This window comes from Portunus trituberculatus, chromosome 45, assembly GCF_017591435.1.
Source record: "Portunus trituberculatus isolate SZX2019 chromosome 45, ASM1759143v1, whole genome shotgun sequence".
In the NCBI taxonomy this organism is placed as follows: Eukaryota; Metazoa; Arthropoda; class Malacostraca; order Decapoda; family Portunidae; genus Portunus; species Portunus trituberculatus.
Window position 1 is genome coordinate 3,399,980 of NC_059299.1, and position 12,500 is coordinate 3,412,479.

The 12,500-nt window shown below is 42.7% G+C and overlaps 2 protein-coding genes across 3 annotated transcripts in view; both read left to right on the top strand.

Moving 5' to 3' along the window:
- Window positions 1–7,071, top strand: part of LOC123519233 — a 9,591-nt gene extending 2,520 nt beyond the window's left edge. The window contains exons 2-8 of the mRNA XM_045280356.1: window positions 357–420; window positions 717–824; window positions 1,235–1,513; window positions 3,483–3,496; window positions 5,196–5,283; window positions 6,053–6,151; window positions 6,673–7,071. Coding sequence (XP_045136291.1) covers window positions 357–420; window positions 717–824; window positions 1,235–1,513; window positions 3,483–3,496; window positions 5,196–5,283; window positions 6,053–6,151; window positions 6,673–6,956 — 936 coding nt within the window. The 3' untranslated portion in view covers window positions 6,957–7,071. The remainder of the gene's footprint in view (window positions 1–356; window positions 421–716; window positions 825–1,234; window positions 1,514–3,482; window positions 3,497–5,195; window positions 5,284–6,052; window positions 6,152–6,672) is intronic.
- A 1,327-nt stretch (window positions 7,072–8,398) lies between these two features.
- Window positions 8,399–12,220, top strand: LOC123519273. 2 transcript variants are annotated; one of them, XM_045280404.1, is made up of 5 exons: window positions 8,399–8,442; window positions 9,611–9,834; window positions 10,599–10,647; window positions 10,853–10,984; window positions 11,626–12,220. In XM_045280404.1, exons 2-5 carry the CDS (start codon window positions 9,624–9,626, stop codon window positions 11,795–11,797), a joined length of 564 nt encoding a protein of 187 aa, XP_045136339.1. In that variant the 5' UTR covers window positions 8,399–8,442; window positions 9,611–9,623; the 3' UTR covers window positions 11,798–12,220. The 2 variants fall into 2 exon arrangements, with proteins under 2 accessions (XP_045136339.1, XP_045136340.1); XM_045280405.1 differs by having other exon boundaries at window positions 10,602–10,647.
- The last annotated feature ends 280 nt before the right edge of the window (window positions 12,221–12,500 follow it).

Consider the following 12,500-nt stretch of genomic DNA (forward strand, 5'->3'; position numbering starts at 1 on the left):
AAACTCCTGTGGAGGATTAAAATAGTGAAGACTGTGGCCATTAATATTCTGAACTCCATAAACTCTTCCTAATGTCAATAAAATCGTCTAACCACACCCAAAACTCAAGGTAAAAATACGTCCCAGTACTGAAGAGTTTAACATCGCTACCCATACATTCTTCAAGTGTGCCTACAGACGCTATAGGCCATAACATAAAAAAAAAATGTAGTAGTAGTAGTAGTAGTAGCATAAATCACTTACCTATAATACAAATCCAATCAAACTTAATCCAACCCAACCCAACCCAACCCATTCCACCTTAAACCTTTTCTTTCCGCGTAAGGGAGACAATAATTCTTGGGTTCTTTCCACAGAGAGGTCTCCGAAGCCTGCTGCTCTTCTCCCTCCTCGCCTTCACCGCTAGCACGCAGAATGAAGGTGAGTCAGTGATATATATTAAGGCGTCACATCACCTCGGCCATATGGCAACTCGAAACTAATGCACAATTTCACAGAAACACAGTGAGAGAGAGAGAGAGAGAGAGAGAGAGAGAGAGAGAGAGAGAGAGAGAGAGAGAGAGAGAGAGAGAGAGAGAGAGAGAGAGAGAGAGAGAGAATCGAAAAGAGAAGAAAAGAGAGAAGAAAGAAAAAGGAAAAAAAAAAAGAAAAAAATGAGACAAAACAGCAACAATAACAACAAACAATCAGAGTTCCCGTTTTCTTTACCCCTTCAGAGGATGACGAAGGGAAGGCTAAGCTAATAGTCAAGAATTACACCACCACCACCTGGACCTTCCTCTCCTCCTTCACCTCCACCGTGCCCTACACCTGCTACACCAGCCGTAAGTAGTAGTAGTAGTAGTAGTAGTAGTAGTAGTAGTAGTAGTAGTAGTAGTAGTAGCAGTAGCAGTAGCAGTAGCAGTAGTAGTAGTAGCAGCAGTAGCAGTAGCAGTAGTAGTAATTTTAATCATGACACGTTTCAACATCACCACGCTTCATTCTCTCATAAGGACTAACTTCAAAGGCCACGGAGATAAGCCACATTCTCATGACCACTTCTCTTACTAGCAAAATAAAAAAAAAAATAAATAAATAAACAAATAAATAAAAAATAAATAAATGAATGAAAAAAAAAGAAAAGCATCCTGTGTCACGAACCATAAAAAAAAAGAAACATTAACAGACTGTCACTTCATAGCCTTTAGAATGAGGTGGAGGAGAATTTTTGTACTAATAACAATGAATCCTTTAGCGGCAGCAGGAGCGATGGCGTGTATGGGAAGACGCCTTCGTCGATCCAAGGGCCTGAAGGCATTTGAGAACAACATGCAGGAGGAAGGCGACGTGGCCCTCTTCAGCAGTGTCGCGGCGGAGGACGAGGAGCGGGAGGATGAGGAGAGGAAGAAGTTGTTTTTCACGCTATGGAAGACTGCCAGCACCACCGCCACAGTCACCACTTTCTCCACCAACCGCTCCGTCACAGTCTCCGTCTCCATCATGTGTACTTTCCCAGGCATGGTTATCAATTTCTGCTAGTTTTGCTTCCATCCTCCCCAAATCCCAATCTCCCAACCTCACAACCTCTTCACCTCACCCCTGACATCTCCCTCTCTCTCTCTCTTTTTTTTTTTTCTCTCTCTTCATCTGCTTCGACTTTGTTACTTTTTAAAATAATTCTACAGTGTGTGTGTGTGTGTGTGTGTGTGTGTGTGTGTGTGTGTGTGTGTGTGTGTGTGTGTGTGTGTGTGTGTGTGTTACTCCACCGTTATTTAAACACTATTTATGAACCAATTTTCCTCTTTTTTTTCCACTTCTCTTTGCTCCTTCATACAAAGTCGGAAATGAAGACTTCTCCCCCCTTCCCCCGCTCTCCTACTGTCATCAATCGTCACGAAACAGAAAACGGACTCTGGCTCTCGGAAATATTTAACATATTATTTATAGCATTGTAATTTAATACATATGTACATAATTGACCCCAATATAAATGTTTGTATCAAATTTGACTCTTTAATTGCCCTTTAGAGAGAGAGAGAGAGAGAGAGAGAGAGAGAGAGAGAGAGAGAGAGAGAGAGAGAGAGAGAGAGAGAGAGAGAGAGAGAGAGGAGGAGGGGAGGAGGGAGGGAGGGAGGGAGGAGGAGGGAGGGAGGAGGGAGGACGGACGGACGGACGGACGGACGGAGAGAGAGAGAGAGAGAGAGAGAGAGAGAGAGAGAGAGAGAGAGAGAGAGAGAGAGAGAGAGAGAGAGAGAGAGAGAGAGAGAGAGAGGAGGGAGGGAGGAGGAGGAGGGCGGGCGGGCGGGCGGGCGGGCGGGCGGCCGGACGGACGGACGGGCGGGCGGGCGGGCGGACGGGCGGGCGGACGGGGGCGGGGCTGGGGCGGGCGGGCGGGCGGGCGGGCGGGCGGGCGGGCGGGCGGGCGGGCGGACGGACGGAGAGAGAGAGAGAGAGAGAGAGAGAGAGAGAGAGAGAGAGAGAGAGAGAGAGAGAGAGAGAGCATGTCTTTCCATCTTGTTCTCTGTCTACCCACACTCCTGCCCATAACTGACACCACCATGCCTTCTTCACTGGTTCCTCTTCATCCCTCCTCTTCACATGTCCAAAATATCTCAACCTTGCCTCCCTCGCCTTCTCTTTTATGCTACACAAGCCACACATGCTTCTTCACTGGTTCCTCCTCGTCCCTCATCTTCACATGTCCAAAATATCTCAACCTTGCCTCCCTCACCTTCTCTTTTTTGCTACACACGCCACACATGCTTCTTAGATCTTCACTCTCTTTTCCAACAGTGAGACAGCTACCCTTCTCACCATCCTCATCTCCGTCCTCTGCAGAATATCCTCTTCCTTCTTCCTCAGTGACCATCTTTCTGCACCATACAAAAGTTCTAGTCTTATTACACTTTCGTCTTCCTTCATTCTCAATTTTAACCCCTTCATTACTGGGACGCATTTTTACCATGAGTTTTGTCTATGATTAGATTTTATTCACATTAGGAAGGGTTTATGGAGATCAGAAGATTAATAGTTCAGAGTCTTCACTATTTGAATCCCAATATCAGTTTCTGAAGCTGTATAAAACCATCAAATAGTAAGCTGAATGAATATGAAAACGCGTCATGGTACTGAAGGGGTTAATGGTATTTTGAGCAGCATGAATATGAGAATGCGTCATGGTACTGAAGGGATTAATGGTATTTTGCTATCTAGAATGACTCCACTAACTTCTCTCCATTTATACAACGATTCTTTCACTCTTTGTATAACTGTCTTCCTCGTTCGTGATTGGAGTTGTTTTTGCGTCAAGGCGCTCGGCAGCCAATGGAAGATGAGCTCTGGTAAAAAGAAAGAAAAAAAAAAAAAAAAAAGTTTTCTTTTTTGTCACTCATTTTGGACTAAACGTATACTTTCATTTCCAATTTTCCATCATTCTTTCCTCAAGTTGCTCCTCCTCGGTTATATAAATACGAGAACCAAGCAGGAGGATTAAAGGATACAAGTCTACCTCAGCATGGTAAGCACAAGCACACACACACACACACACACACACACACACACACACACACACACACACACACACACACACACACACACATATACAATTTGCTAAATAGTTGATGTATGCAAGAGAGAGAGAGAGAGAGAGAGAGAGAGAGAGAGAGAGAGAGAGAGAGAGAGAGAGAGAGAGAGAGAGAGAGAGAGAATCATTGTCTTGTATGCAAAACCAAATAAAATAACAATATATAATCCACGAGACAAACTTCCTGGTGGACAAATAATATTCCACCTTAACACATTTACATTAAACTCGAATATTCATCCTAAAACAACCCCCCTTTGTTAGTTTCCTTTGACACTTTACATAAAAAAACAACAAAAAGAGAATTACAGTTTATATTTCTCAGTACATTTACAACACACTCGACACCAGCAAGCTCTGAAGGACTCTGAAGGACTTAAGGACTTGTTACTGTCTCCCTTGACACCTTACATAAAAAAACAAAAACAAAAAGAGAATTACAGTATATTTTTCTCAGTACATTTGCAACACACTCGAAACCAACAAGCTCTGAAGGACTCTGAAGGACTTAAGGACTTGTTACTCTTTCCTTTAATACTTCACCACAGCAGTCACCATACAACTTGAGGTCACAAGTACACAGGAGGATTATACACTTCGTACACTCATTTCTATTGTGTCTGATCTTCATTTAAGCTGGAGGCACTCTCAGCACGTCCACTCAGATACGCTTTGCTCTTCACCAGTTACTTTCCAAGGCTACAGATGTGAATAGCCCGGTTCCTCTGAGCTTTTCGTCTATTAATCATAAAGAATCTTTGTTTACGTCACTAGAAAATAAGGTAAATTTATAGATGGGGATGATCGATGAAATTAGCTAGCTTTGGTCATACAAGGGGTGCTAAGTGTGGGTCTGGCGGCCTCTTGTTGCTTCCCTCTTTTCTTATGTTCTAGAATCGTAAAGACATTCATTTCAACCTACGTAACTTGAATTAGAGCCTTTTAATTGTAAGGTCCAAGAAGTGTTATGGAGTAAGCTGATCAGTGACTTAGAGGGAGGAACGCTCGAGTGCATTTCAGGATGGTATTCTGACACACACACACACACACACACACACACACACACACACACACACACACACGGCCCGGTAGCTCAGTGGTTAGAGCGTTGGCTTCACAAGCCAGATGACCGGGGTTCGATTCCCCGGCCGGGTGGAGATATTTGGGTGTGTCTCCTTTCACGTGTAGGTGTTGTTCACCTAGCAGTGAGTAGGTACGGGATGTAAATCGAGGAGTTGTGACCTTGTTGTCCCGGTGTGTGGTGTGTGCCTGGTCTCAGGCCTATCCGAAGATCGGAAATAATGAGCTCTGAGCTCGTTCCGTAGGGTAACGTCTGGCTCTCTCGTCAGAGACTGCAGCAGATCAAACAGTGAATTACACACACACACACACACACACACACACGTAACTCTATCACCGCAGAGATCGTTAGTGTATTTGCTGGTGTACCTGCACATACACACACACACACACGTAACTCTATCACCGCAGAGATCGTTAGTGTATTTGCTGGTGTACCTGCACATACACACACACACACACACACACACGTAACTCTATCACTGCAGAGATGGTTTGTGTATTTGCTGGTGTACCTGCACATACACACACACACGTAACTCTATCACCGCAGAGATGGTTTGTGTATTTGCTGGTGTACCTGGTGGCGGTGGTGGCGACGGGTGCAGCAGAGACACCAGCAGAGAAGAAACCTAAGACAAGTAAGTTCTCAATACGTCTGTCACTTCTTACTTAAGTGCTTTGATTCTCTCTCTCTCTCTCTCTCTCTCTCTCTCTCTCTCTCTCTCTCTCTCTCTCTCTCTCTCTCTCTCTCTCTCTCTGACTGATATTTGCTACCTTTCCTTAATTACCGAGTACTCTACAGCCACCTGCAAACACTGAGCTGGCTAGGAATATGCAAAATCTATTCTATTTTTATAATTTTCTTTGCTGTGGAAGGTTTTAGATTCCTTACTGTTGCTTATCCCAGTGAAAGGTTTAAATGGAAAGACGAGAAAGGCTGTGGATTCCTTACTATTGTACTCGTATATTCGCAGTGAAAGGTTTTGATTGCTTATTGTTGCACGTTGCGAAAGATTTTAGATTCTTTACTGTAGTACGTATGTCGCTGTGAAAGGATTTAGATTCCTTATTGTTGCATATCACAGTGAAACGATTAAACAGAAAGACGTGTGGTGTTCCTACAGGCCATCTGCTGAACTACGAATAATATCAAGAGAGTATTTTTCAGCAAGTCCATCAAATCACAACACGTTATCTCTTACACATATCTTGTTCTTGGCTAGTGTCCCTCTTGGATATATAAAGACAATATCCTTTTTTATTACAGAGTTGTCCGGTAAATTCTTTTTGAGCAGCAGGTCTATCAAATCACTACACATTAGACATTGGGAATCTTTACATATACCTTGTTCTTAGCTAGTCTCCCTCATGGACAAAAAAAAAAAATTAACCTCATTTTCGTTACAGAGTTGCCCGGTAGATTCTTTTTCAACCGAGCCCAGTCCACCACCACCTGGACCTTCCTCTCCTCCTTCACCTCCACAGTGCCCTACACCTGCTACACCAGTGAGTACATGGAGGATGTCCTTTGATTTGTGAGGGAGGGTGTATTACTTCTTTTCTCTTCCTTTGTTATCTTCGCTTATCTATTCACTTTTCCTGGCCCCTGATCAGTCTATCTCGCGTATGGAAACTAGGATTGTGATGTTGTTATAATAGTAGTAGTTGTTGTGTTTGTAATTCTAGTTGTAGCAGTAGTAAGAGTAGGAACAGGAACAGGAACAGGAACAGGAACAGGAACAGGAATAGGAACAGGAATAGGAACAGGAATAGGAGTATGAGTAGTATTGATATGATGAGATATAGTGAGGTTAGGTAAAGTAACGTAAAATAAAGTACAGTAAAATAAAGTACAGTAAAGTAAGGGAAGGAAAGATCAAGTCAAATTAGATCACATTGGATTAGGGTAAGTTAAGATTCAGTAACCTAGCCTCACCAAACCACAACCAAAATTAACTTATCTCATTACAAAAATACAAGAACTGCTAACATTATTACTACTACTTCCACCACCACCACCACCACAGCTGCCAGCACGGCCGGGGATACAGAAACGTGCATGGGTCGTCGTCTGCGTCGTATTCGTAGCCTTCGAGACCATGATATGAAAGTGGAGCTGTTCTCAAGTGGTCTGCTGAAGGAGGCGCAGCAGCAGGAGGAAGAGGAGGAGGATAACATAGGGAAGTTCTTCACGATATGGCGGACCGCTAGCACCACCGTCACCGTCACCACCTTCTCCACCAACCGCTCCGTCACCATCTCTGTCTCCGCATTTTGCACCTACGGTGGTGTTAACCTCAACTTCTGCTGAGGTGGAGGAGGAAGACAAAGAAGAGGAAGAGGACGACGAAAAGGAAGAGGAAGAGGAGGAGGAGGAGGAGGAGTAGTGTATAGTACATAACTGACCCTAAATACACACACGTAAGCTTGCAGTTAAACTAAGGCATTTAAATTTCCTTCTCTTTTTCCATGTAGAGATTATAAGAAAACTTTATGTGTATGTGTTTATATTTTCACTACTGCCTGTCTTCGTCGTCCTCCTCCTCCTCCTCCTCCTCCTCCTCCTCCTTTCCTTCTTTTTTTTTCTTCTTCTTACTTCTTTTTTGATCGAAGAAGAAAAAAAAGATAAAAAAGAAAATGATAATGATGATGATGAAAAACTTAGACAACAACAACAACAACAACAACAACAACAACAACAAGCCAAGCAGACAGCAGGAGTGACGGACCTCCCACACACACACACACATTATCTGCAAACTTTCCTTCAAGCATCCAATAAAATCTCGCTTTTCCTTTACCCAACCCTAAAATACACGCACCAATATGAGGCAGTCTCGCCGTGACGTCATAGCGCTGGCAGCCAATCACGGTGACTCAGAAGGCAGCGGAAAGTCAAAATTGGGAGATTAAAGAAATGAAATGAGAGAAATGGAATAAATTAATAGATAAGCAGAAAAATTAAAGGTGAGAGCAAAAGATCTGTAAGGGGACTGGCGAGTGAGTGGGAATTTTTTTTATTATATATATTTTTTTGTTGCTCTTGGTCAGTTATTTCCTGTTACATAAAAAAAAATTAAAGAAAGTAGAAATTCAAATAGTAAGGAATGAAGGAAGAAATAAAGGATCTTAGATATATTAAAACTACTACTACTACTACTACTACTACTACTACTACTACTACTACTACAACAACTACTACTACTACAACTACTACTACTACTACTACTACTACTACTACTACTACTACTACTACTACTCAGACATTCCCTTCTCCTTCCCTCAGCTATCAAAACAACCACATATATGATATTTTAAATTTGCAAATAACTGTGTGTGTGTGTGTGTGTGTGTGTGTGTGTGTGTGTGTGTGTGTGTGTGTGTGTGTGTGTGTGTTTGACTGAAGGCTATTAATGCTAATGAGAGAGAGAGAGAGAGAGAGAGAGAGAGAGAGAGAGAGAGAGAGAGAGAGAGAGAGAGAGAGAGAGAGAGAGAGAGAGAGATGTAGAAAGGAGAGGGACCGCGGTTTGTGATGGATGAGTTGAAGAGAAGGACGAGAGAGAGAGAGAGAGAGAGAGAGAGAGAGAGAGAGAGAGAGAGAGAGAGAGAGAGAGAGAGAGAGAGAGAGAGAGAGAGAGAGAGAGAGAGAGAGAAGAGGAGGTGAAGGAAGGGAGGGAGGGAGGAGATAATCAAGGTAACAAGTGAGAGACAGACACAGGTATATAAGTGAATGTTTCTCTCTCACTCATCACTCGTCCTCTCCTTCCAACGACTTCACTTCAGTACCACAAAAACTCGTAAGTAGTAGTAGTAGTAGTAGTAGTAGTAGTAGTAGTAGTAGTAGTAGTAGTAGTAATAATAATAATAATAATAATAATAATAATAATAATAATAATAATAATAATGATATGTATTTCTCCACAATTATCTAATTTTAAAAGCACACCAAAATTTCCTATATAGTTGGTGAAATGCAGCAATTTTAGGCTTGTATTCTCACACACTTCACCTCCACTATTTCAAAAGGCATTATTTAAATTTACACGAGTTTTTTTTTAAGGTGTTTTTATGGTTCAAGAGGCAGACTGACAAGATTTCTATAGCATTAACTGTAGAAATACTCTTGAAAACACCTCTAACCATCCCTGTGGTCTTGGAAAACAGTCGTGGTGAGAGAGCAAAGCATGTTTTTATACGAACATTAATGCCCTCCAAACTTTCGAGGCGTTTTAAAAGACATTACGGATTATCATTTTTTTTTTCTATTCATTTATACCATGTGGGCTTTTCACAGGAATTTCTGGGCTAAAGGGGATACTTTTTGTGGTACCTCCTATCTTAAAGCCCACCCGCTAGGAAACCGTTGCCCCGAGTGAGGAAGCCCAACCTACACTCGGACCGTGGACAGGATTCGAACCCGTGCGCTTGGAGACCCCTCGGACCCCAAAGCACGCATGGTTCCACTGTACCACGTCCTCCGTAGAGAAAAGCCACAAGGAAAAAGATCAGCAGTCCTTTAGTCCAATAATTAGAAGACTAGAAGCAAAAAAATGATAATAGTATAATGAAAAGCAACAAAATACCTCTTCACCCTTTACTTACTTCAACAAATCGCTACTTCACGACACAAGCAGTAAAAAGAAACGTAAACAAATGAGGAATGTGATATGGATACAGAAAAACATATATACAAATAACTAACACTAATAGACTAATAGTTCCGGATGGACTTCATAACTTCTTTTGTCATTATGTTCCAGATAGACTTCATAACTTCCTTCGTTTGTCATTATGTTCCCAGACTCATAACTTCCTTTGTTATTATGTTCCAGATAGACTTCATAACTTCCTTTGTTTGTTATTATATTCCTTAAAGACTTCATAACTTCCTTTCTCATTATGTTCCTCAAAAGACTTCATAACTTCCCAGACTCGTAACTTCCTTTCTCCTTATGTTCCCTTCAGGTGACACGTAACCATGCAGGCGTCCGTGGCAGCAATGATGGGAGTGGTGGTGGTGGCCATGGTGGGCGTGGTGGTGCAGGGGGTCGGGACGCTGGTGGTTCCTGTCGTCACCACTGGAGGCATCACCACATCTGTTGGGCTCTCCGCTGCAGGGGCTGCCGCTGCTGGTCTTGGTGCAGTGGCTCTCGGGGCGACAGCTGTGGCTCTAGTGGCTACCAAACGCGGTAAGGAGGAGGAGGAGGAGGAGGAGGAGGAGGAGGAGGAGGAGGAGGAGGAGGAGGAGGAGGAGGAGGAGGAGGAGGAGGAGGAGTAATGCAATGTAATGAAACCGTACAAAAAGTGAATGTTTGGTTTTCAGCTTTGAGTTATTGAGTAATTACGTTCTCTCTCTCTCTCTCTCTCTCTCTCTCTCTCTCTCTCTCTCTCTCTCGCTTCTTCCTCGCTTTTTTTTTCATTTCCTTATTTTTTTCACATTTTATTTATTTCTTATCTTCCCATCCTCTCTCTCTCTCTCTCTCTCTCTCTCTCTCTCTCTCTCTCTCTCTCTCTCTCTCTCTCTCTCTCTTCTTCCTCGTTTTTTTTCATTTCCTTATCTTTTGTCACATTTTATTCATTCCTTATCTTTCCATCCATCTCTCTCTCTCTCTCTCTCTCTCTCTCTCTCTCTCTCTCTCTCTCTCTCTCTCTCTCTCTTCTTCCTCGCTTTTTTTTCATTTCCTTATTTTTTCACATTTTATTTATTTCTTATCTTCCCATCCCTCTCTCTCTCTCTCTCTCTCTCTCTCTCTCTCTCTCTCTCTCTCTCTCTCTCTCTCTCTCTCTCTCTCTCTCTCTCTCTCTCTCTCTCTCTCTCTCTCTCTCTCTTCTTCTTCCTCGTTTTTTTCATTTCCTTATCTTTTTGTCACATTTTATTCATTCCTTATCTTTCCATCCATCTCTCTCTCTCTCTCTCTCTCTCTCTCTCTCTCTCTCTCTCTCTCTCTCCCAGCAGACAGGACCACGCATGGACGCCACAGGAGGGCAATTCGTGATGAAAAGTAAGTTCTTGCAACACTGTTCACCAAACACTCACTCTGAGAACACACTAGTCCTAAGCCTCCCCCCCCCATCCCCCTATGTATATTTTCGGTATGTATGTATTGCAATTCCTAATAAACCATATATTATTATCATTATTATTATTATTATTATTATTATTATTATTATTATTATTTTACTGTTACAATTGCCACTCTACTGCAGGGTGGAGGAGGTGCTGGCGATGGTGGCTACTGTGGACACCCAGGGCTGCGGCATGAGGCACGTCTGCGAGGTCTTCAGGAAGGACAAGAACATCCTTACTCCCACTGAAAACAGCATTCGTCTCCTAATCGGGTATTGAGAATTCTTGAGTCACCCTTTAAATCTTCGTCTATCCTTCGTTTTCTGTCTTGATCCGTTTTCTTTTCTTTGTTTTTTCTCCCATCAAGAGAAGTGTTCAGTCTTTTTCTAGTTAATTGTTTACATGCACTCTCGTTTTCTCTTGTCTAGTGTGGTTATTCTGAAGTCTCTCTCTCTCTCTCTCTCTCTCTCTCTCTCTCTCTCTCTCTCTCTCTCACACGAAGCGTTCATTTCACCCACGAAGCCTCGATACTATATACAACACCCACAAGAGACATCTATTTCACCAACACCACACAAAAACACCCAAAACACACCCAAAGGACACTACAATTTCACCCATCACTACAAAAACTACCCACAAGAGACACTCACTTCGCTCAACACCACACACAAAACACCCACAAGACATTCATTTCCTCCAACACCACTCAAAACACCCACAAGACACTACAATTTCACCAACACCACCAAAAACACCCACAAAACACCACAACTTCACCAACACCACCAAAAACACCCAAAAAACACCACCCAACACAACACAAACACCCACAAGACACCAATCTCACCAACACCCCACCAAACACCCACACCAACGAAGCACCACCACTGAGAGCCCTTTAAACTCGCAGGGAGAAGCCACAGGAAGCCGGGCCCTCAGACTTCACACACCCCTCAGTTCTCTACGAGTCTGCAGCCATCCTGGGACAACACGGCAAGGACTGCTTCGATCTCTACCGTTCCTGCCCTCTCACTCACGACGAGGTTAATGAGTACCTGGCCACACTCGACCTCGATCTCTAGGTTGTGGCATGGAGAGTACAAGTGAAGGGTCGTGGAGGTAGGATGATAAGGAAATGTAAAAAGGATAGGAATGGATTGAATAAGTTGAGGAAGTGAAGGGTTTATAAGGAAGAATCTAGGAAAGAGGATGTGAAAAGGATGGATAGGGATTGGATAAAGGATAGGGATAGATAGGAAAGGATATGAATGTTTATACTTATCATATATATATATTTTTTTTACGTGTGTGTATTGAAACTATAGTCAACGAACCTTCTATCTGTTTATCTCTTTCTATATGTCTGTCTATGGAAGGAAGGGTGATGATACCTTAAGATTTCGAAGAGTTAATATATAAGAAATGAAATTCACGACTCCTGTATATGTAACTATGTAGTCATTAATATCTGAGTGTGACTTCCGGAAATACACGTGAAAGTGATATTAGTATGTTTGTATTTGAACCGGTACACTTACGTACACATACACTTACACACACACACACACACACACACACACACACACACACACAGTCGCCACTTACGTCATTTAGCAACAATATGTGTTCCTCTCGCTCCTAAAAGCTAATAATAACGACATTTACGCTAATTAGCAACCAAAACACCCGGACACATGACAGACGACCTAATTACCTATTACCACACACACACACACACACACACACACACACACACACACACACACACACACACACACACACACA